The 24,910-nt window shown below is 43.3% G+C and overlaps 1 protein-coding gene across 2 annotated transcripts in view; it reads right to left on the bottom strand.

Moving 5' to 3' along the window:
* Positions 1-685: 685 nt before the first annotated feature.
* Positions 686-24,910, bottom strand: part of dse (dermatan sulfate epimerase) — a 104,904-nt gene continuing 80,679 nt past the window's right edge. For both annotated transcript variants that reach the window (XM_085997363.1, XM_085997364.1), the window contains exons 4-6: positions 14,067-14,306; positions 7,273-7,480; positions 686-5,677 (exon numbers count right to left, since the gene is read on the bottom strand). In XM_085997363.1, the coding sequence (XP_085853489.1) occupies positions 3,925-5,677; positions 7,273-7,480; positions 14,067-14,306 (2,201 nt within the window). In that variant the 3' untranslated portion in view covers positions 686-3,924. The remainder of the gene's footprint in view (positions 5,678-7,272; positions 7,481-14,066; positions 14,307-24,910) is intronic.

Genomic DNA, 24,910 nt, shown 5'->3' with positions numbered 1-24,910 from the left:
TATATGTCTCAGTGGCAGTATTCTTGCCTGAGTCAGATGGTCAGAAGTTCAAGGCCCACTCCAGAGTCTTGAACACGTAATCTGGGCTGACGTTCAGTGCAGAACTGAGGGAATGGTGCACAGTCAGAGGTGCCATCTTTTGGTAGAGACCGAGGCCCCATCTGCCCTCTCAGGTGGATGCAAAAGATCCCATGGTACAATTTAAATAAGAATAGGGGAGTTCTCCCAGTGCCCTGGTCAATACTTATCCCTCAATCAATGCTTATTTGATTTAACATTTATCTCTTAGTTGTTTGCAAATGTGCTGCTACATTTCCTTACAACAAAGACTACACTTCAAAAGACGTCCTGAGGGTGTGAAAGGTGCTATATTAATGCAAGTTCTTTGCTTCCCAGACTCCATCCCCTTGTTTACTCCAGGTCCGGCACGAGCCCATCAGGCCGTGGCCCGCTCTATCTGACCCCTCACCTGCTCCATCCCCAATGCTCTGCTTCCTTCCTGCTGCAGTCCTAATCTCATGACTTGATCCCCCAGTTCCCACCTTCTTCCTCAATCGCCCATGGCCCTAATCTGGTATAAATTGCTTCCCATTTTCCTGTGTAACTTAGACCTTAGAAAAAAGATAAAAGACAGGGAAATAAAAAATAAAAAAAGCATTATTAATTAAAAACATGAATACAACCATTGAAAATATTTTTTTTTTATTGAGAGTGGTGTGCAGTCAGCATCTGTCTGGGTTGAGTTAAGAAATAAAAAAGAATCTGTTACCATACATTGAGAGTTTAAATTATAAGCTACCAAACAGTGGGAGTAAAATTGAGGATGAGGCTTGTAGGCAATAGAGAGGCTTGAAAAATAACAGAGTTTTAATAATGGGGGACTCTAATTACCCTAAGGCAGTCTGGGATATGAAAGAAGTCTGTGGTCAAAATGTGGAGCAGTCTCGAAAATGTCGGTTCCTTAATTAGAAAGTTACACGTTTAACAAGAAATGATGCAGTACTAGATTTGGCTCCAGATAAATAAGGTATTCCAAGGTAGAAAGTATGGAAAATAGTGCCCAATGGAAGATTAACGCACAGGCCTATGGGTCCCCTGCCCAGGGGCTCCCGAGCAAATATGAGCACCCCCCCCACAACCCCGGTAAAACTCACCATAACACAGAAAAACTCCATACAATCACTGGATTAATAGCATTTAAACATACTGTCAGGAAGCAAGATGTTTTAATGGATGGGGAGTGGGGTTGAGGGGGTGGGGGTTGTGCAGGGGTCAGAATGTTCTTGCTGCCCAGGGCACCAAGAATTCTTAACCCAGCTCCGCTACTGATCTCTGAGAATGCATTACCTCTTTCAGTACTGCACTGATGTGCCAGGCTAGATTTTGTGCTCAAATTCTGGAGCAGAGCTTGTATCCACAACCTTCTGACTCAGGAATAAGAGGGCTGCCACTGAACCAAGGCTGTTCAACTAGAAATTAGCTCATTTTATTGGCATGGACAAGGACCTAGCCCAGATTCATTGGTTGGAAAAGTGACAGAGACAACAGCGGGCTAACAGTGGGAGAATTTCAAATACCAGATGAATAAGAAGAAATGAAAGTCTGAGGTTCTATGGATAAGGAAGGAAAAATTGGCAAAGGGAGCAAAACTAGGTTTAGACAGAGGCATATAATGAATATGAGTGAATAATATAGAAGAAACTACACAAAATATAAAAAATATAGAAGGGAAACAAAAAGGGAGATTAGGAAAGATAAGAGTATGAATAAGCCTAGTAGTCGACATAAAGGAAAACAGCAAGACTTTTATAAGCACAAAAGAAAGAAGAGAGCTAAAGGGGTCGAACCATTTGGAGGCAAAAGGGCCATTTGTGCTCGAGAGTGAGTGACTGCTGGAGATACTCTTAGGTATTTCACATCAGATTTTACAGAGGAAGGTGGAAGTGTGGTTGCAGGATCACTTAAGGAGGATGTGGAAAAGCCACTACTGAAGATAAATATTCAGAAAGAACTACTTTATTACAAAAGCTAGTGGGGATACAATTGAAAAGTAACCAGGCCCAGATGGAATACATCCTAGAATATAAAAAGGATCTGGTGGAGGAGGTAGTTGAGGCACTAACCATACTTTTCAAAAATCTTTGGAAATCTTCAAGGAGGGTGAAAGACACACCAGAAAACTATAGGCCACATAGCCTTAACCCAATTGTAAGTAAACCTTCAATGGGTAGTTTTACACGCTCACATTGCCGGGGGGAGCCTCATCTATCATCAGCACATATCAGAAATTCAGACACACTGCCCACATTTTTCCAACTATTAACTCGAAAGGTTGGAAATGATGGGCAGCGTGTGCCTGAATTTCTGACATGTGCTCCAGGCGGGCGAGTCTCCTCATGGCAATGTTAGACTCAACATTACCCATCTAAAGTCCATCCAAAGTAGGAGATGAAATCAGTGAACATTTTGGAATGCATGAATTTTAAAGGGCAGGTTGTGCCTGACAAATTTATGTGAATTGTGTGAGCAATTCATATGGTCTATGGACAAAAGGAGTGCAGTGGATGTTGTATATATGAATTTTCTGAAGATGTTTAATAGGGTTTCATAAGGGCCTTGCTATGAAAATAAAGACACATGGTATTAAAGAAAATGTAGCTGCCTGGATAGAGGTGGCTAGGAATCCATGGATATTTTTTGGATTGGGGGGATGTTTGTCTTTGTGTGCTCCACGGATCTCTGCCAGCACCTCTTTTACATCCATTTATCGAAGTGACTTGCACATTGACACATGAGGAATAATATTGATGTTTTCTGACAATACCAATTTAAGGGGTGTGGCAAACTGAGGAGGAATGCAGAAGATTGCAAGAAGACACAGGATGGGAGACAGATGGCAATACAGAGAACTGCAAAGCAGTGTATTTTGGGGAAAAGAACAGTGAAAGGAAGTAGAGGGGTAATTTTCTCACTCTGCACTCTCAGTGAGGTTGCATATTGGAAATTCCAACAGGCCTGTGCACAATTTTTGTTGCTGATCTATATTCCACCCATTAAATGTAAAGAACAATGAACCATAACTCAAATTCTTTAAAGAAAAAATTCTGAGTCAGCTAATTTTTTTTTTTTTTTTTTTTTTTTTTAAGTTTAAGGATGCTTAATAACATTTGTGCTTTAATGAGTGATCATGGAAAGAACAACAAACTGAACAATCCAGCTGCAGTCAGTAGACATATTGTGAACACAGTCATTGCTGTTCACTGAGATCACACCAGTAACCAGAGGAATCATGATAAAAGAGCACAGAATTTTCAAAAATAAAGAGAAGGTACAGGTCCACCTGAACACCATTTAAACACACATTACATATACCAGGAATATATAGTGAAAAAAGTCAAATTAAAAATAATAAAACAATGGGCTTGTTCAATAAATTGAACATTTTAGTTCAGTGGAATGCCTTGAACCACCCTAATGAAGGGATCCCTCCTGGTGGATCATGAAGATTGGCAGATTATCAAGACTTCCCCATATTCTGGTTTTACACTGAGATACCCTCGGAACAGGAATGAAGGCAAGCACAATACAAATAACAAAAGAAACAACATGTCGTTTTATTCACCGAGAAGAGATGAAATACAAGTAACAAAAGAAGCTGTGCAGTGAGGCGATGTCACACAAGGCCTTGTCCTGGGAAAATTCTGGCAGATAATCAGGATGGCAGATAATAGGAGTGGATAATGGAGGGTCCATTTATCTGCATTTTTAATGATGATTCATCAAATCTTTGGCTTTCCTGTTAAATATCTTTTTGTAAAAAATCTGTTAAAAGGTATGTGCAAACTTCGTACTTGCATTAAGTATACTCAGTTTAGTAATATTACTGCATAATTATTTAGTCTTTCACGAGATGGCTTCCTTAATCTAGCACTGTGCTTGAGAACAAGAGGAATACAAGCAAAGCAGTACAAAGCTGTCCAGTAGAAGCACGGCATAGAGAAATCTTTGGGCGTGCAAGCTTGGAGCTTTCTGAAACCGAATTAGCTGTAATGCTAACAGGAAGAAGAAGGTTGCAATATTTAAAATTAAGAAAACTCTTGTGTAGGAAGCCGAAAGGGATTGTGCAGTGCTTCGAACAGTGGCTCCTAGTTTGACAGAACCATTTTTAACATCTTTATTTGTGCCTTGTTCTGGTTTCACGTAAGGAAAGTCCACAAAGTCAAAAATCTCCCTCATATCCTCATTTCTCTCATCAGAGGTTTCGTCTTGCATTCGCTGCAGTAACTTCTTCCGCTCCCTTTTCTCATTCAGTTCGATTTGTGCAAAAATATCTGGAAGGCTGTTGGAAAATTTATCACCATCGCCTTTTCCTTTCCTCATTTTTTTGGCCTTGGTTTGTCCAAATGAAATAGAAAAAAAATTTTCAATGGCTTCCTCTGTCTTCTTTTTGTCTGATAGTTTTAGAAGACGCTCGGCAGTCTTTCGGAAGTTATCAGTGTTCAGGACTCGAGCCAAGATCTGTTTTTCTAGCTGCTGAAACACTGGTTTTGCATGCTGAAGATTTTCCTCAACAACATTTGCGTAATCTTCCACCTCCTGCACTGAAACATCCCTGATTGCAGAAGCCCTGTCAAACACAATTTTCTGGCGGTCAGCTAGTACCATAGCAAAGAGTGGTTTCACAGCAGTTTCCCCAGTTAAGAGATAAACTGTATAGGTTTTGTCATTTGTTGCTAGATATACATCTACTCGATCCAAATCTCCTCGAATGCTAAAGCTTTGAATCTCCACAGAAGGTCCAAAGAAGATATAGGCTGTTCTGGTGACTGGGTACCTCAGTGTGGTTGTGACATTCACATAATGCGTTCCATTGTATGGGTATCCACGGGGGTAAGTCTTGAATGCCAGTGCAGCCTTTTCACTATTGCCTTTATCATCCATCCAGAACATTGTATACTGGCCATCCTTTTGTCTAACACATGCTCCATTCACTCCATCTTTAGAGATTTCCTCAAAGGCCACATCTGTGTTATGGAAAAATGCACTCATTTTCTCAAGTGGGCTGTCTTCTTCCAAGTGGATTTGATCCACTAGGAGTAAAAGCTGGGGTTGCAGAAGGAGGAGGTTCCTTTGGGAACTCTTCAGTTTCAGGCTAGGACTGTAGGCCCCCACTGCCTCTCCTCTGATAAAGACCACACCATTCTGCTCCAAAGCTGCAATGACCTGGCCATGACAATCCCCAGAAATCCCATGTTTATATTTCAACCACTTTGAGTTGCACGCTTCTGTCACCTGCCCTTCCCAAGGGTTGAAGCAAGTGTCTGATGTAGCTGGAGAGAACATTACAGCATTGTTGAGGAAGGTGTATTTTGGGCCATACAAAGCCTCTGTGATGAAAGGCACACCATTAGGTGCGAATGTGAAAGAGTTCTGATCAGGATGTTCATGCCCAGCATTGAAATTCTTCCAACCATTAATCCACTGTGAATATTTTTTCTGATGAACAATGTCGTAGATTGCACGCCCTCCCAGTTTACTCGATTTGAAGGACAGGAAGGGCCGGTTAACTTCTGCTGGTAAAGCACCTCCATAAGTCACGACTCCCCAGTCTTCAAAATAATGTAATTTGGGTAACCCATAATCCAGAGGTGGGACTGGTGTCAAGGAGCCATCATACCTGATAACAAATAAAAAAGACTAAAACTATTTTGACAGCAAAAAAAATGGCAAATTAGCTTAACAAAATTATATTTCAAGAATATAACTCAAAAAGAACCCCTGAATTTTAAAAATGTCTTTAAATACCAGTTAAGTACAACACAACATAACTTTTAAATTGCTCATCTTTAGCAAAATAATCAAAATGAATCAATAATCATCAGGCTATAAATGGTCATTAATCCCTTTTTCAAATATTTACATTTTCTGTTTTCTTTACACAGATTTTGTGCTCATTTAGGTGAGATCTCTTAGCACTTGGAAATAGAGCACCATCCCATTTCTGCAACCCAGAATCATCAAGCATTTACTGATGAAGTATAACAGGCTTGATGCAGAGAAAAACTTCCTCTACTCTATTCAAAAATGTGCCTCAGTGTCAACCACAGAGGAACACCACTTACTACAGCAATGTGACATTTCCACTTCTCACACCAACCATCCCGTGAACTCTGAGAGTGCCAATCAGTGCCACGACAGGGATCATTTTGTGCTGTGATCCCATGCCCACTAAAAACAGGGTTGAGACTTCCCAAACTCATTTCATTTAGAACCTTTTCAGCTATCGTAGTATCTAAAATAGTGAAATAGCTGTGATTTACAAATATCATGATTAGAAAAAGACATATGATAGGGGCTGAAGCTGTGATCAACATGGTTTTTTTAATGTTTTAATTTCTGCTCCACGAATAAATAGGAATTAAAAGCTCTGGACTATTTAACAAGACTATTTCTCCTGAAACCAACAATTCTAACTAACAGTGGCCAAATGACGAGGAGATTTTTTTTCAGAACACTATACAAACGTATCAAGATACTGTCACATTTGTATATTCAGATGCATTTCATTTCGTTTTTGTACTGCACTTGGGGGGAATAATTCTCCCCAAGTGGCGCTAATGGGGCGCTGATGCAGTAGTGCCAGGGCGAGGCGAATCCAGCGACACACACAAAATCCACCCCCCCCACCCCCCCCCCCGTAGCGCTGCCACTACAAGTTACCACCGGCGACCTCAGCGCCAGGCAGATCGTGATGTCAGTGAGTGTGCAACGCTCACTGGGCGACCAATCTGCAAAATTCATTGTCGCCCCCTGCCTTAGCACCTCGCCTCGACAGCAACAGGGAGAAGAGGCATCAAGCAGGTGGATGCCGGTTCCAGGGATCATTAAAGGGATCATGAGTAATAAGTCGCAGCTGTCATGTTAGTACTGTTTCACTGCTTCCTTGTCAGTTTGACATTGAATTAAACTGTTGCACAGTCATTTAAAGGTTGTTTTGTATCAGGAGTGTTGTGGCTACTAACAATTAGTTACATTTATTCTCACAAAATATCAAAATGCTACACTTGGTTACATTAATGGAGTCTGTACTGGCAGTCAACCTCGCCCTCCAGGATCTACGGCAGAGGACGCAGAGGCAGGTGGAGCTCCTGGTACCTGCTATCTACCTAGCAAGAGCTCAAGCCTATGCTTGTCAGTTAATGAACGACTGACTATCCTTCTTTTTCACTATACTCTAGATTACTTAATTCACTCAATTGATTGCCACCTTACCACAGAAATTCAGTATGGAGTGTGCACCATCTCTGTCCTTTGGCTGGTGTGCCTGGTCCCTCCCGAATTCGATTCTTTCTGACCTGCTCTGCCAACCAGTTGCCACTGCCATTGCGCATTACATAGGTATCCAGAAACACCAATTGACTCTCAGGCCCATAGAACCAGTTGTAGTTTGAATCAGCAATAGCCACAGTCCTTCGAAAACCTAGAAGACATTCCCAGAATCAAAATTCAGTGCCAGAACAGAGTAAAGCAAAAGTAAATTGAACATCACTTTCCCAGAAGTCATTCAGAAGGCAGGACCAATGAAAAGAGAGGTAAAACTGACTGGACACACCAATGTCACTCAAGCTATTTGCACCACTAGATGTCCACATTAATTTTATGTCAGCATTGATATTTCAGGATTATCCATCTTTTTCTCTTGTTTATATATGCACAAGTAATTGTCAAAACCTTTTGATATTTGTCTAGTTTCACATATATTCCATTCTGAGCTATTTACATGAGGATTGCTATGTTATTATTTAAACTTTGGTCCTTTTTACATGAAGACCCCAGTGTCACCTAACTGAGCTGCTTAGATTGTCACCAAATTGTCACTGAAGCCATTTCTTATAAATGCAAAAAAAAAAAATCTCATGACTGTAGTTTGATACCGTTCACATGATAGGGTCAATCTTATAAAAATTACATTCCCTGCAGGCAGCCTTAAGAACATAAGAACATAAGAAATAGGAGCAGGAGTAGGCCAATCGGCCCCTCGAGCCTGCTCCGCCATTCAATAAGATCATGGCTGATCTGATCCTAACCGCCAATCCACTATCACAGAACCATCTCCTGAATCTAACAGAATTAGACACACGAAATAGGAGCAGGATCAGGCTACACGGCCCCTGGGCCCGCTCCGCTACCCACAGGGCCATGACCGATCCGAACCTAGACTCATGTCCAATTTCCTGCCTGCTCCCCGTAACCTTTAATTCCCTTTACTTCTAGGAAACTGTCTATTTCTGTTTTAAATTTATGTAATGATGTAGCTTCTACAGCTTTTTGGGGCAGCATATTCCATGGACCTACCACCCTCTGAGTGAAGTAGTTCCTCCTCATCTCAGTTTTGAAAGAGCAGCCCCTTATTCTAAGACTATGCCCCCTAGTTCTAGTTTCACCCATCATCGGGAACATCTTCCCCGCATCCACCCGATCCAACCCCTTCACAATCTTATATGTTTCAATAAGATCGCCTCTCATTCTTCTGAACTCCAATGAGTAGAGTCCCAATCTACTCAACCTCTCCTCATATGTCCATCCCCTCACCCCCGGGATTAACCGAGTGAACCTTCTTTGTACTGACTCGAGAGCAAGTATGTCCTTTCTTAAGTATGGACACCAAAACTGTACGCAGTATTCCAGGTGCGGTCTCACCAATACCTTGTACAACTGAAGCAATACCTCCCTATTTATATATTCTATCCCCCTAGCAATGAAAGCCAACATTCCATTGGCATTCTTAATCACTTGCTGCACCTGCATACTAACCTTTTGAGTTTCGTGCACCAGGACCCCCAGATCCCTTTGTACTTCAGTACTTTCCAGTTTCTTGCCATTAAGATAATAACTTGCTCTACGATTTTTTCTGCCAAAGTGCATAACCTCACACTTTCCAGTATTGTATTCCATCTGCCAAATCTCTGCCCACTTACTTAGCCTGTCTATGTCCCCTTGCAGGTTTTTTATGTCCTCCTCACTCACTACTTTCCCTCCCATCTTAGTATCATCTGCAAACTTTGATATGTTACACTCGGTCCCCTCCTCCAAATCGTTAATATAGATTGTAAAGAGTTGGGGACCCAGCACTGACCCCTGCGGAACACCACTGGTTACTGATTGCCAGTCTGAGAATGAACCATTTATCCCAACTCTCTGCCTTCTGTTAGATAGCCAATCCTCTATCCATGCCAGAATATTACCCCCAATCCCGTGATTTTTTATCTTAAGCAATAATCTTTTGTGTGGCACCTTGTCAAATGCCTTTTGGAAGTCTAAATACACTACGTCCACTGGTTCCCCTTTATCCACCCTATACGTTACTTCCTCAAAGAACTCCAGCAAATTTGTCAAACATGATTTCCCCTTCATAAAACCATGCTGACTTTGTCCTATTAAATTATGATTATCCAAATGTCCTGTTACTGTCTCCTTAATAATGGACTCCAAAATTTTACCTACCACAGATGTTAGGCTAACCGGTCTATAGTTTCCAGCCTTCTGTCTACTGCCCTTTTTAAATAAGGGTGTTACATTAGCAGTTTTCCAGTCTGCCGGGACCTTTGCTGAGTCCAGGGAGTTTTGGAAAATTATTACCAATGCATCCACAATCCCTACCGCCACTTCCCTCAAGACCCTAGGATGTATGCCATCAGGTCCAGGTGATTTATCCGCCTTGAGTCCCATTATTTTACCGAGTACCACTTTCTTAGTGATTTTGATCGTGTTTAGCTCCTCCCCCCTTTAGCCCCCTGTTTGTCCAGTGTTGGGATATTCTTAGTGTCTTCTACTGTAAAGACTGATGTAAAATATTCATTCAGTGTTTTTGCCATCTCCATATTTCCCACCATTAATTTCCCGGTCTCATCCTCTAAGGGACCAACATTTACTTTAGCCACCCTTTTTCTTTTTATATAACTATAAAAACTCTTACTATCTGTTTTTATATTTTTTGCTAATTTACTTTCATAATCTATCTTCCCTTTCTTAATCAATCTTTTTGTTATTTTTTGCTGTCTTTTAAAGTTTTCCCAATCCTCTATCCTCCCACTAGATTTGGCTACCTTATATGCCCTTGTTTTTAGTCGAATACTATCCTTAATTTCTTTACGTAGCCACGGATGGCTGTCTTTTCTTTTACACCCTTTTCTTCTCAGTGGAATATATTTTTTTTGGAAGTTGTAAAATAACTCCTTAAATGTACACCACTGATCATGTATCGTCTTACCCTTTAATCTATTTTCCCAATCCACTCTACTCAATTCCGCTCTCATACCTTCATAGTCTCCTTTATTCAAGCTTAGCACGCTTGTTTGAGATCTAACCTTCTCACCCTCTAATTGAATATGGAATTCAACCATGTTATGGTCACTCATTCCAAGGGGATCCTTTACTAGGACATTTTTAATTAATCCCGTCTCGTTACACAGGACCAGATCTAAGGTTGCTTGCCCCCTGGTCGGTTGAGTTACATACTGCTCAAGAAACCCATCCCTAATGCACTCAATGAACTCATCCTCAAGGCAGCCCTGCCCAATTTGATTTGTCCAATTAATATGATAGTTAAAATCCCCCATAATTATAGATGTTCCCTTATTACAAGCCTCAACTATTTCCTGATTGATACTCCGTCCAACAGAGTTGCCACTGTTTGGCGGCCTATAGACTACGCCCACTAGTGTTTTTTCCCCCTTATTATTCCTTACCTCCACCCAAACTGTTTCATTATCCAGATCTTATGACCCAATATCATTTCTCTGTATTACAGTGATTCCTTCCTTTATTAACATAGCCACCCCACCTCCCCTTCCTTCCTGCCTGTCCTTCCTGATCGTTAAATAACCTGGTATGTTTAATTCCCAGGCATTGTCACCCTGCAGCCATGTTTCTGTAATGGCCACAAGATCATACCCATATGTAGTTATTTGTGCCATTAACTCGTCTATTTTGTTACGAATGCTACGTGCATTCAGATAGAGAACTTTCAAAGATGTTTTGTGACACTTAGTTCCTGCTTTTGCCCTTTTTATTACTTTACCTTTTACTCCATACCTTCTGCCCCTTCCTGACACGCTCTGGTTTTTAATTTCCCCACTGCTACCTAAGTCTATGACCTTCTCTGTTGTCATTTTTATTATTTGCTCTCTAGGAACCTCCCCCCCACTAGTTAGTTTAAAGCCCTCACTACAGCCCTAGTTATATGATCCGCCAGGACTCTAGTCCCAGCACTGGCCAAGTGAAGCCCGTCCCGACGGAACAGCTCCCTCCTGCCCCAGTACTGGTGCCAGTGTCCCAGGAAGCAAAACCCATTTCTCCCACACCAGTCTTTGAGCCACGCATTTAACTCTCTAATTTTATTTGTCCTAGCCAAATTCGCTCGTGGCTCAGGATTATTACCCTTGTGGTTCTGCTTTTTAATTTGGCCCCTAGCTGCTCAAACTCCCTCAGCAGAACCTCCTTCCTTGTCCTATCTATGTCGTTGGTACCAACATGGACCACGACAACTGGATCCTCCCCCTCCCACTCCAAGTTTCTCTCCAGCCCAGAGGAGATGTCCTTAACCCTGGCACCGGGTAGGCAACACAGCCTTCGGGACTCTCGCTCTCAGCTGCAAAGAACTCTATCTATCCCCCTAACGATACTATCCCCTACCACTACAACATTTCTGTTAACTCCCCCCACTTGAATGGCCCCCTGCTCCACGGTGCTGTGGCCAGGTTGCTCATCCTCCCTGCAGTCCCTGCTCCTGTCGCCACAGGGAGTAAGAGCCTCGAACCTGTTGGACAAGTGCAGGGGCTGCGGCTCCTCCAACACTACCTCCTGGATCCCCGTACCTGCCTCACTTCTAGTCACACCATCCTGACCCTGGCCACGGACTACATCTGCATTAATTAATCTAATTGGTGTGAATACCTCATGATACACAGAGTCCAGGTAACTCTCCCCCTCCCTGATGTGTCTCAGTATTTGAAGCTCAGACTCCAGCTCTTCAACACGGAGCCGGAATTCCTCGAGCAGCCAACACTTACTGCAAATGTGATCACCGCGAGCATCAATGGTGTTCACCAGCTCCCACATATTGCAGCAGCAACACATCGCCTGATCTCCCATTCTATGTAATTAAATTTATTAATATTATTCTTAAATATCCTCTGCCCCGATTCTAGATGGTGAATATCACACCTTAGAAACTATAAACCAGAGATTTAAGCTTAAAAGGGAGAAATACTTACCAACCAATCACTTACCCGCTAATCACTTGCCAACTCAGAACACATTTGATAATTCTGGCATGTGCTACCCACAATTTTCCACCCATTATGGATGTAAAAACATGGGAAGTACACCCAAATTCATAATACATGCTGCCAGCTGTTGAGATTCCTACCGGAAATTTAGTAAATTTAGCCCCGATAGCCACTCTACGTATAAACTAAACTTTGAAGTACTGAGGTAGTGCTGCATTGTCAGAGGTTTTTGGATCAGGCCCTGTCTGCCTGTATCAGTGTTTCACTTCAATGTTAAAGATTCCACGGCACAATTCAAAGAGAAGAGAATGATGCAAGTGTCTTGGCCAACATTCTTCCCTCAACTCATGCCATCAAAAATAGATTAACAGGTCACTTATCTCAATTCTGTTTGTGGGACATTGCTGTTTGTAAAATGGCTGTTGCATTCACCTACATAACACAGTGACTGCACTTCAAATTCATCGAATACAAGCATTTTGGGATGTTTCTCAAAGATATGATAAGTTGCTATATAAATGCAAGATCTTTCTTTAAGGTTTGCCAATACCACACACAATGGATGACTTTCTCAATCCCATGCTCTCGGGGAGAGCTGTGCTCACAAGGAGTAGGTCGAAGAAATAGGGCTATTATATTGTAACCCCATCTTCATCCTGCGCTCTCTTTGGGCACCACTTCCCCAGCTGTTGTGCAGGAACAAGGAATTTACCCTTAAGTTGGTTCCATGGAAACATGCCACTCTATCCAAATGCAGCATGCCATGAAATATTAGGGTACTCATTTGGTGCTCATAATTCCCCCGATTGTAAACTCCTGATCTCAGCTGTGCTACTGGGAGGATACTCCACAGAACGTGAGGTGAAACAAATCCCAGCAGCTGGTTACTCAGTTACATTGGGAGAGGAAATGGTGGCTTCAGGGGTGTACGCAGGTTTTTTTTTCCCAGGGGCAAACAAGACCACTTCAAAAGGCCTATTTTTCAAATAGGATTTTCATAATAAGGTTTTGTAATAATAATTACTTCCACTAATCTAAGAATTCAAATAAAGCAAATGAAAGGAAAAACAACCTGGTCAGACAAAAACTCTAAAGCTCACTGTCCAAGTGCCGGTTATGTGTCCTTGTGAACATTTGGAAGCGTAAGCCCAACAAATCACTGATTGATTTGTGAAGGCAAGCTTTTAATCTGAGTGTGGAAAAAATCTTTTTGGCCATGCGTGAAATTGGTAGTGCAATTAAGATTTGCAGAAGCTTGTGCTCATTTGGATCAAACAGTGGAATTTGTTTTATTCTGCAGTATCTTATCCACCTTTAACCCCACAGCTTCATTTCAGCAAATACCATCGACTCTGAATGGTTCCTTCCTTTGGATGGAGCACACCTTCAAAAGAAGTAGCGATCCGATTTTGGGAAAAAAGTCAAACATTTTGGAGGGTGTTTGAACACCCTGGATGGGATATCCCCCCTGCCCATGCCGCTGATGCCACCATTTCCTCTCCCAATGCAACTGTGTAACCAGCTGCTGGGATTTGTTTCGCCTCACGTCCTGTCCCAGTAGCACAGCTGAGATGGGGAGTTTACAATCAGGGAAATTATGAGCCTCAAATTAATACCCTAATACTACGTGGCACACTGCATTTGGATAGAGTTCCCCTTTTTATATGTCACCTTACCACCTGGATCCAACTCAAGGCTTTGGGGAGCCTAGAATGAAGCTCCTCGTGCTTAAAGAACAGCTGAGGATAACTTTATTTTTCAATGCCGGATTCCTACCTGGGAGCACAGTCCTATAGTAGAAAGCAAAATGCTGCTTGATCCAGGGGTGGTCGAAGTGGCTAATGTTGAAGTGCTTTTGTACCAGAAACATGTACTGGAATAGGGATCTGGTGGTGTAACTGCCATAAGCCACGCCCTCATACAAGGAGCCATCCTTAACATCCGTCAGTAGGACCATCGATTTCTCCAGAATAGCAATGACTTGTTTTGTCCATAAGTAAGCTTCTTGGAGATAACCTTGGATTCACAATAAGAAAGCATCTAAGTAAAATTGATGACATACTAAATTACAAATTCAACAACAGCAACCCCTCCAAAATGGTACCTTTGAACAAATGCCAGATTTTTGTTCAATAAAATTCATTAGAAAAGGGAATAGTGCCAGATGACTGGCACACAGCTAATATTATTCCTATATTTAAAAAGGGAGATAGAACAAGTCCCAGGAACTATAGATCAATTAGCTTAACATCAGTGGTAGGAAAGATAATGGCATCTTTACTGATGGATGTATTAGAAAAACATTTAGAAACTGAAAATATAAATAGAGTAGTCAGCACGGATTTCAAAAGGGAAGGTTATGCTTGACCAACCTTATTGAATTCTTAGAAGAAGAAACAGAAAGAGTAGACAAGGGTAATGTAGTAGATGTAATATATTTGGATTTTCAAAAGGCCTTTGATGAGGTAGATTCATGACTAAGGTCAGAGCATGTAGAGTCAGGGGACAGGTAGCAGAATGGATAACAAGCTGGCATCAAAACAGAAATCAGAGAGTAGGGGTTAAGGGTAGCTACTCAGACTGGCAATAAGAGAGGGGGGGTGGGAGTGGTGTTCCACAGCGATCGGTGCTGGGACCACTGAGCATAAACGCTGACATAGACCAGTTGGGCCAATCCACGGATGCTGCCCTGGCCTGCTGAGTTTTTCCAGCATTTTCTGTTGTTATTTCGGATTTCCAGCATCCGCAGTATTTTGCTATCGGGCCAAAAGGCCTGTTCTGTGCTGCACACTCAATGCAATTCAATATAAAATTTTGCTTTCTTTTGTATGGTAGCCTTCATGTTGAAACATCTCAAAGTGCTTCACATAATAAATTAACTTTGAAATGCAGTTATATGGGCAGCTCTGGCAGCTATACATTAAACATTAAACAATGACTACTTCAAGAATTACTATTCTAATCTTGAGAACAAAACTTGCTATTTTTAGAATAAGCTAATTTTAGAATATTTTTTTAAAGAATGCTTGATCGACAATTGTTTGACAAAATGCTTTGATTGCCACTGATGAGATACATAACGTGAAAATATCATTGTGACAAAAACTGTTGAATTTATTTTCTCCCCCTACAATAAAGACAGTCGCCCTTTGTTACAAATTCTTGGTTTCAGTGGTGTCACTCCTTCCTGTAAGTGGATCCCCTGCTCCTTGTATGCCTAACCAAATGCAAACTACCCAATACCTAACTTCACAATTGTGCAATCCAAGTGAAACAATAGCACCCCCTTGTGACCTGAACCAATATCTTTTCATGTGTCCACACGACTTCAATCTTTTGAAATAACAACAGAAATGCTGGAAAAGTTCAGCAGGCCAGGCAACATCCATGGAGAGAAAATAGAGTCAACGTTTCGGGTGAAAACCTCTCTCTCCACGGATGTTGCCTGGCCTGCTGAGCTTTTCCAGCATTTCTGTTGTTATTTCGGATTTCCAGCATCTGCAGTATTTTGCTATCAATCTTTTGAAAAGTGGACTGAGTAAACACCTGGTTAGATGAGGCCAGATATGAATCGTTAAGCTGCAGTTTTGTAAAACTGATTGCTTTTGCAGCCTTTGCTGGACCTGATTGACTACCTGTGTGTCTATTTCTACTTTTACCTCTCTAACTCCAATTTTCAGGCCTTCCGCCTGGTGGGAATGGAGTGGTAGCTGCCTGAAATTCATGGTAAAAGACTTATCATCCTGTTGCCGCTCCTGATCCGCCCACTGGCATTTTTGTTGGGGCCTTTGCATGGGCCGCCCAGGCACCTGCCTGCTTCAGGTAGGACCCTAGTAGTAATAAGCTAATTGGCATACATAGGACAGCAATGCAATTTTGAGGTACCAATTGGCGGAGCATGCACTGTGCACGCTCAACCCATTGGTATCAGGCACTGAGTGGCTTCAATTAACATATCAACGGTCTTTTGTCTAAGTGATTTTATTTCTCAACTTGTGTGAATACACTTTGCATTAAAAACCCAACATTTAAAAATGTATTCTTTTTCCAATTCCTTTGTTACAACACGGTCATAAAAGCACAAAATGTTAACACCCTTTAAAAGAAAGACCCCCGCCCGCTTGCTAAATGAGCTTCTCGATATAGCCGAGTAATCCTTTGCTTTAAATACAGTAGATTTAATCTGAACAGTTTGCGCATTATTTTCAGTAAAACAGCAAGAATCAAACAAAGTAATAAACTTAACCCTAAATCAGGAAACACTTTTTCATATAAAGGGTAGTAGCAATCTGGAACTCCCTCCCTGAAAGAGCTGTGGTTGCCGAGTCAATTGACATTTTCATGCCTGAGATCAGTATATTTTTGTTAAGTATCAAGGGATATGGAGCAGAGGCAGATAAATAGAGTTGAGATACAAATCAGCCATGATCTAAATGAATGGTGAAACAGGCTCGAGAGGCTGAATGGACTATTCCTGCCCCTATGTTTCTATGTTGCTACATAATGGCCCAGAAATTCGGGTCTCCACGGGTGAGTACGCACGGGGTACTCACCTGTAAGCCCAATGGAAGTGCCGGTTTTGTGCACGCACTGCGCTTGCGCGGGAAACCGGCACTTCCGTTCCCCTGAAAGAAGGGGTTGAGAGGTGGAACGCGTGCGCAGGAAAGGCAGCACGTGCGCATCGAACTTACATTTCTTTTTGCAGGTTTCTCCGGGAGGGTAAGTCTCCAGGAGTTACATATTTAAAAAGCAGGCGCAAGGTCTGCTTTTTACAAGGTAAGTGGTGAATTAATTAAAATTAAAACAGTTTTTCCACAGGTTTATTTTTTTTAAATACTTTAAAGAAAGGTAAGTTTATTTTTAGCCCCATTAGAAAATGTAATTAATTTTTTCAAAAATTGAAATTATTGTTCAAAATAGTTATTTCATGTAATTTATAGTTATTTTAAAAATGTGATGTTTTTTAAAATTTATTTGACGATTTAGTGATGTTTTGGGGCTTATAGTATTCATAGGTGTGGTGTATGTAACCTGTTCCACCTTAAGAGAACTTAAGCCTGTTCCACCTTAAGAGATGTACTACTTTCTCTGGCTGCTGTATACGTAATACCGGTGGTGACCACACCGGTATATAAGCACTGTGTAGTAATATTGTATTCAGTATAGTCCCTACCTCCAACCAGTAAAGACCTGTTGAATTTACTCTTGTAGTCTGTGTAGTAATTATCACTACAACACACAGACTTAACAGTGGCGACGAGTCCGATTCTTACCCTGCGGCAGTTATTTCCACGGCGGCTTCGTCCACAGACAGGACGTCGAAGAGAGGTTTCCACCCTCATCACCCTACTGGAAGACACGTCGAGCGGCAGGCATCGAGAAACCGGAGTGCAGAAGACATCCTGACCTCGAAGCCTCCATCAGCGACTGTCAGCTTCTTCTTTCTACCTCGGTGGTGGGTAAGCCGGGCAGCGACGCGACAGAAAGTCAACCGCTGTACAGACGGGGCTGGGAAGACGGAGGAATAAGGGCGGTGAGATCGCTCGCGACCGGAGATAAGGGCCGGGCCGCTTTCGAGCGAGAGGCGCAGCGCGGGGACATCGATCACGACCGGAGATAAGGGCTGCATTCGGGCTAAAAGGCGCAGCGTCTGGGGAAACTGAAGGCGCGAGAGCCGCGGTGAAGCGGAGACAGCGTCGGGGGACGGTTGAAGACCGCCAAGCGCGGGAAAACCGCCATTTTGTGGGCGGAGGACGACGACAAGAGCGGGAAGCCGCCATCTTGGATAACATAAAAATACAATAAATTGCAACGATGCCTAAACATGGGAACATTAATACCTTTGATAGTGACATCGAAGATTGGGCCATGTATGTAGAACGCATACAAAATTATTGTAAGGCAAATAAAATTCCTGATGCAGATAAAGCACTAACATTATTAAATTTAATGGGTGCGAAGACATACGGGCAATTGAAACACCTTGTATCACCAGATGAACCGGCGGATAAGACGTTCGAGGAGATTGTTACTGTCCTGAAAAATCATCTAAACCCCACGCCACTGGTGCTAGCGGAACGATTTAAATTCTACGACAGAAGGCAGCTGCAGAATGAAAGCAATGCTGAATATTTGATGGAATTACGTAAGCTAGCAAAATATTGTCAGTTTGGAACGGGACTGACAGAGGCACTACGAGATAAATTTGTGTGTGGTTTATTTAAACAGGATACACAAAAGCGACTGCTCGAGGAGAATGAGCTGACGCTCGAGAAGGCGGTCACTATGGCAGCAGCACATGAAGCCGCAGCGAGAGGCACGGCAGTAATGCAGCTACGGTCACCGGAACTCAGTACAAACAAATTGGGATTGAGTTCTGTCAAATGTTATCGTTGTGGAAAGACAACGCACGATCAGAACCAGTGTTGGTTTAAAAACCAAGAATGCAGAACGTGTGGCAGGCTTGGCCACATAGCTAAAGTATGCCGGTCAGGAAAGAAGACCAGCAACAAAAAGTCACCACAAGGAAAATACGCAAAGGTACACAAGGTGACAAAGAACAGTTTGACCGAACAGAAGTCAGATTCAGACGCTAGCAGTAATGAACTGGATAGCTTAAGAGTACACAACGTTGGTAAGGATGCAGATCTCCAGACAATTTGGGTCACTCTTCAGATAGCAGGAGTCCAAGTAAAAATGGAATTGGACACTGGATCGGCATTGACGGTCATGAATAAGAAAGATTACAGAAGGTTATTCCAACATATTCCCCTACTGGATACGGAGATTATATTGAAAACATACACGGGGCAAAGAGTGTACCCCATCGGAAAAATAGAGGTAGAAGTGGTCCACAAGAGCGAAGAAAGCCAAGTAATGGACTTATATGTGCTACCTGAAGGAGGTCCACCACTACTAGGACGGGAGTGGATTAGGAAAATGAATATGGACTGGCACTCCTTGAAGGCACTAACGGTAGATTCCGGGGAAACAGATGTCAAACCTAAACGATTGTCCAGAATATTGGATGATGCTAAAGAGGTGTTCCAGCAGGGACTGGGAACACCGAGAGGAATTACGGCAAACATCAAGATTGATGAACATGCACAACCAAAATTTTTTAAAGCCAGACCGGTACCCTATGCAATACGACCTACTGTTGAAGCGGAACTGGAAGCACTAGAACGTTCAGGTGTACTGTCTAAGGTAGATTGGAGTGAGTGGGCTACGCCCATTGTTCCCGTTATGAAACGTCCTGCGAGCAATAAGCCAGGAGATCCAGGGAAGGTTCGCATCTGTGGAGATTTCAAAATCACCGTTAATCCGGTGCTTCACACGGTGCAGTATCCGCTTCCACGGATTGAGGATATTTTCGCTTCATTGTCTGGCGGGAAACACTTCACCAAGATAGACCTGGCGCAGGCGTACTTGCAGATGGAGGTTGAGGAAGAGTCACGCCAATACCTCACGATCAACACGCATCGAGGGTTGTACCGGTACAATAGGCTGGTTTTTGGAGTGGCATCGGCTCCAGCAATTTGGCAGAGGGCCATGGAGCAGGTATTACAGGGAATTCCAGGCACACAATGTTACCTGGACGATATTCTGATCACAGGTGATGGTGATGAACAACATCTCGCAAACTTGGAACTGGTGCTCAACAGACTGAAAGAGTATGGACTTAGAGTAAATCGGCAGAAATGTGAGTTCTTCCAGAAGCGGATCTCGTACTGTGGCCATGTCATTGACCGGGAGGGGCTTCATAAGTCTCCTGACAAGATTGAGGCAGTTGTAAAGGCTCCCGCTCCGGAGAATGTCTCTCAGTTGAGGTCGTTTCTAGGATTAATTAACTATTACCATAAATTTCTGCCAAATCTATCCACGGTACTGCACCCGTTAAATGCTCTTTTACAGAAAGGGGTACCATGGGAATGGGGCGAAAACTGTAAGAAGGCATTTCGCAAAAGCAAAGAATTGATCACCTCAGAGGAAGTGTTGGCTCACTTCAACCCGACACTGCCTATTCGGTTGGCTTGTGATGCTTCTCCATATGGTATTGGGGCAGTACTCTCACACAAGTTGCCAAATGGCACGGAAAGGCCAGTCGCGTTTGCATCCAGATCATTGACCTCCGCTGAGCGCAACTATGCGCAGATCGATAGGGAGGCTCTTAGCCTTGTATGGGGAGTGAAGAAGTTTAATCATTAACTGCAGGGCCAAAAATTCACACTTCTGACAGACCATCAACCGTTGGTATCCATTTTTAACCCTAAGAAGGGTGTTTCGGTGATGACAGCGCAGCGTCTCCAGAGATGGTCTCTTTTCCTAGGGGCACATCAATATCAAATAGAATTCAAAGGTACGAAACAGCATGGCAATGCTGATGGGCTGTCGCGCCTGCCACTACCTGAAGAAGAAGACACGACGAAAGTTGACCCTGTTGAGTTATTTCATTCGACCATCATCGAGTGTTTACCAGTCACCAATGCAAGTATTGAAAGAGAAACCAGGAACGACCCGACACTGTCCAGAGTCTACGAGGTGACAGTGAAAGGATGGCCAACACGGGGTGATCCTCTGTTACCGGCATTTTCGGCAAGGCGAGACCAGCTGTCTGTCTGCCATGGTACCTTGATGTACGGGACAAGAGTGATTATTCCTCCCAAGTTAAGGGAAAGAGTTTTAAACGAACTGCATGAAGGTCATCTGGGGGGGGGGGGGGGGGGAGTTAAAATGAAAAGTCTTGCTAGGGCTTATGTATGGTGGCCGGGTATTGACCAACAGATAGAGGAGTTAACGAAAAGCTGCGCTGGGTGCCAAAAAGTGCAAAATGCACCTCCGATAGCACCGCTACACCCATGGGAATGGCCTTCAGCCCCATGGCAACGCGTACACATTGACTTTGCTGGTCCATTCATGGACTCCATGTTCCTAATCGCGGTGGACGCACATTCCAAATGGCCAGAAGTCATCAAGATGAATACCACTACTTCAGAAAAGACAATTGCGGTGTTAAGAACAATATTCGCAAGGAACGGATTGCCAGAACAGATCTGTTCGGACAACGGACCACAGTTTGTATCGGAAGAATTCCGACAATTCTTAAAGAAGAATGGAGTAAAACATTATACCTCTGCCCCATATCATCCGGCGACAAACGGGTTGGCTGAAAGATTTGTCCAGACATTCAAAAAGGCAATTAAGGCCATGAACGATGATCAGATTCCGCTGCAACACAAGGTCGACAAGTTCCTGATGTCATATCGAAACGCCGATCATGCAGTGACTAACCAAAGTCCTGCCATGATGTTTTATAACAGGAGGTTGCGGTCCAAGTTGGACTTGTTAAAACCAAATGTGCGGAGGGAAGTGGAAAACAAACAGTTTCGGCATATTAACAACAAGACCACTCGAACTTTCGACGTAGGACAACCAGTGTTGGCAAGGGGCTATGGAAACGAAAAATGGCAGTCCGGAACAATTCGGGCCAGACAAGGACCTCTGATGTACACAGTAGATATTGGTCATAATGTGATAAGGCGTCATGCGGATCAACTGGTAGAGTTGAGAGCAAGGGTCGAACCCATGGTTGTGACAGAGACAACTGTGGAAGACGTTAATGAACCTGAAGCATCTACCTCGGCAGGGAATGTACTTGATGATGATGACACCCAATACATTAGAAACCAAATAGAGGAGGCACCTCAACAACAAGAATCAGAGACTACTGAGAGGCGTTATCCAAGCCGCATCAGAAAGCTTCCTGAGAGACTGAACCTTTGAACTGTTATACCTGAAGTTATATATGTATATATGTTATTATGTTATGTTAAATGGGGATATGACTGTTAAGCTAAAAAGGGAGGATTGTGGTGTATGTAACCTGTTCCACCTTAAGAGAACTTAAGCCTGTTCCACCTTAAGAGATGTACTACTTTCTCTGGCTGCTGTATACGTAATACCGGTGGTGACCACACCGGTATATAAGCACTGTGTAGTAATATTGTATTCAGTATAGTCCCTACCTCCAACCAGTAAAGACCTGTTGAATTTACTCTTGTAGTCTGTGTAGTAATTATCACTATAACACACAGACTTAACAATAGGTTTGACAGGTAAACTTATGAATGAAGCCTTCCCTGCTACCATTGGCTCTCCATGGCCCACGTGATCCCAGGGGACACATCGAACTAACTGCGCCCCTGGGATATGCAAGCACTGCGCGCCGGCAGTTGGAGGAGGCCCAGGATCGGAATCCCACGTGGGCCCACAGCTCAACGGCCGGCGCGGTAGCTAAGTGCAGGTCGGGGGCTTGCACCCGCGGGAAGCCCCCGAACCAAATTTCTGGGCCAATATGTGAATTCAAAGTTATTTAGTCCTGTTTCGGGTTTCTTCAACAATGGCCCGGATTTTGCAGTAGAAATAACGGTGAGGCTATCAAAACTCACCGTTATTATGGAGTAAATCGGACAGCAACTTCCGGCGATCACACATGCGCAGTTAAACGTGGAAATCAAGAAGTTGCTATTGGAGTTGCCCTGCTCCACAAGCTTCGCTACAACAGTATCTTGCTGAGAGACTCTGCATTCACATACATGAAGGGCGTGAAGTTGCTGTACTTACCACTAGATACCCACTAAACGTGCCAGGAAAAGGTAGGGCTTGTCCATTCAAGTGTAAGTGAATTCTTAACGGTGTGTTAAGTCTTAATTACAGCCAAACATCATCTCTGGCAATGAAAATTAACTTTTAATAGTGTGGAGTCTCATTCTTTCAGATTTTAATTATTGGCAGAGATTTAAAAGAATTAAAAATATTAAAATAAAAACATTGTTTTTTTTATTTTTTCTTTGTCTCTTTTATCTCTATCTCTTAATCCCCTCTTTCTTTCCCTCTCTTTATTTTGCTCTCTGTACATAATTTGACACTGAATTAACTATTCTAACTTACACTTCCTGGTTCAGACTCTGGGGCCGAGAAATTCACGGACATACCGCTCTCTATTAAGGACCGTTTCATGAAGAAAATGGCGGCTGCCTCACTTCCACTCACCTCTGGCGCGGGACTCGGCGGCTGCCATTTGGTGAGGGCCATAGCACTGCTGTTAGCAGCGCTAGCCCTAGAAATGCAAATCAGCAGAGCGTGACGTCAGTCGGCACGCAACACCGACTTGACGCCCGCTCTGCAATATTCGACCTTTGCGCTGACTTTAGCACTCGGTCCTAAGCTTGCTCAGAAAAGCGAGCATGTTAGACTGACACACTGTCAGCACTTCTTAATGGGACACACACATCTTTCAGGTAAGTTTGCAATTAAGCTTTTGGACTGGGTTTTTATACGTTATTGAAGTAGTGGCTTGGTGCAATAGATGTTAAACGTTTTTAAAGTGTGCAGGGAGTGCTGCTGGATGCTTGCAAGGCCTCAGATGGTAAAGGAAGGCCTCCGAGAAGACAGAAAATACTGGAGATGCTCAGCAGGTCAGGCAGCATCCGTGGAGAGAGAAAGAGTTCACGTCTCAGGTCGAGATGCTGCTTGACCTGCTGGGCATTTCCAGCATGTTTTGCTTTTTTTCCCCCAGATTTCCAGCATCCGCTCGCAGAGGGAAGAGGAAGATGCAGAAGAGGAAGACACAGAATGGGAGGAAGCAGAAAGAAGGATGCAACTCAGACAGCCACTTTCTGGCCATGATATCCGGGATGGAATCATCTGCCTGTGGTACCAGTGACCGCAACCCCAATTCCCCTTTCAACATTAGCCCCACACCTTACCTTCCCTCTGTTACTGACCATCACAGCATCCTCTTGGCCACAATGCTGAAATAAAAGCCATCGCAAAGCAAACTTTCCAATCCAACTTTATACATCTATCTATCCAATATGAGATCAAGAAATTAACTCATCACCCTTATGCATTCCCGTAGTGACTGTCTTGTGTGTGCCTTTGCCTATCCTATTGAGGTCACACAGTGCTACCCCAGTGGTTGCAGCGTGGCTGGTAGAAGGCTGCTGACTTTCAGTGGGGGACACTACAAATGGCCTTGTTGGACGACCTTGAGGAACTGGTGACTGGGAGTGTGAAATCGAGTGACGGTGATTCTTCTTCTTCATTCTCTTCTCCCTCTTCTTGGTAAACCACTGGCTGGGCAGGTTGCATTTCTTAGGTGTGTGAAATGAGGAAGACATAAGGGTGGAGTTGTGGTGATGGGAGAGCGGGAAAACAAGAGGTGCATGAGAGAAGGAGGATAACGTATGAGGATACCAGCATCTTGTATCCTTTCTGCCCCGCCGCTTGCCAAGGGCTCAGTCATGCCCCTGCCAAGAATGGCCAGAACCATCTCCTCCAAGGGGTTGAGGTGAAGCTAGGAAAGGAAGGTGTGTCTCCTGTTTGATAGAGATTATTGGTAGGTGAATGATGGGAGTGGTTGTGCAACGAGCAGTGTGTGCGGCTAGTGGCACAATTGGTCGGAAACGGCTTTTGAAGATGCATTCACTGACCTTGACCACTGGTCTGAGGTCACAAAGCTTCTTTGGGCACTGGAGCCAGGTCCTAGGGGCGACATTGCTGGAAATGATGGCCTCGGTGATCTGGTTCCTCATCCTTCTTTTTGGAGGGCCTCCTGG

This window comes from Somniosus microcephalus, chromosome 9 (genome assembly GCF_052327205.1).
Source record: "Somniosus microcephalus isolate GS21.2 chromosome 9, FLI_Smic_1.0, whole genome shotgun sequence".
NCBI lineage: Eukaryota > Metazoa > Chordata > Chondrichthyes > Squaliformes > Somniosidae > Somniosus > Somniosus microcephalus.
The sequence above is the reverse complement of the archived record's forward strand: the minus strand, read 5'-3'. Positions and strand labels throughout refer to the sequence as shown.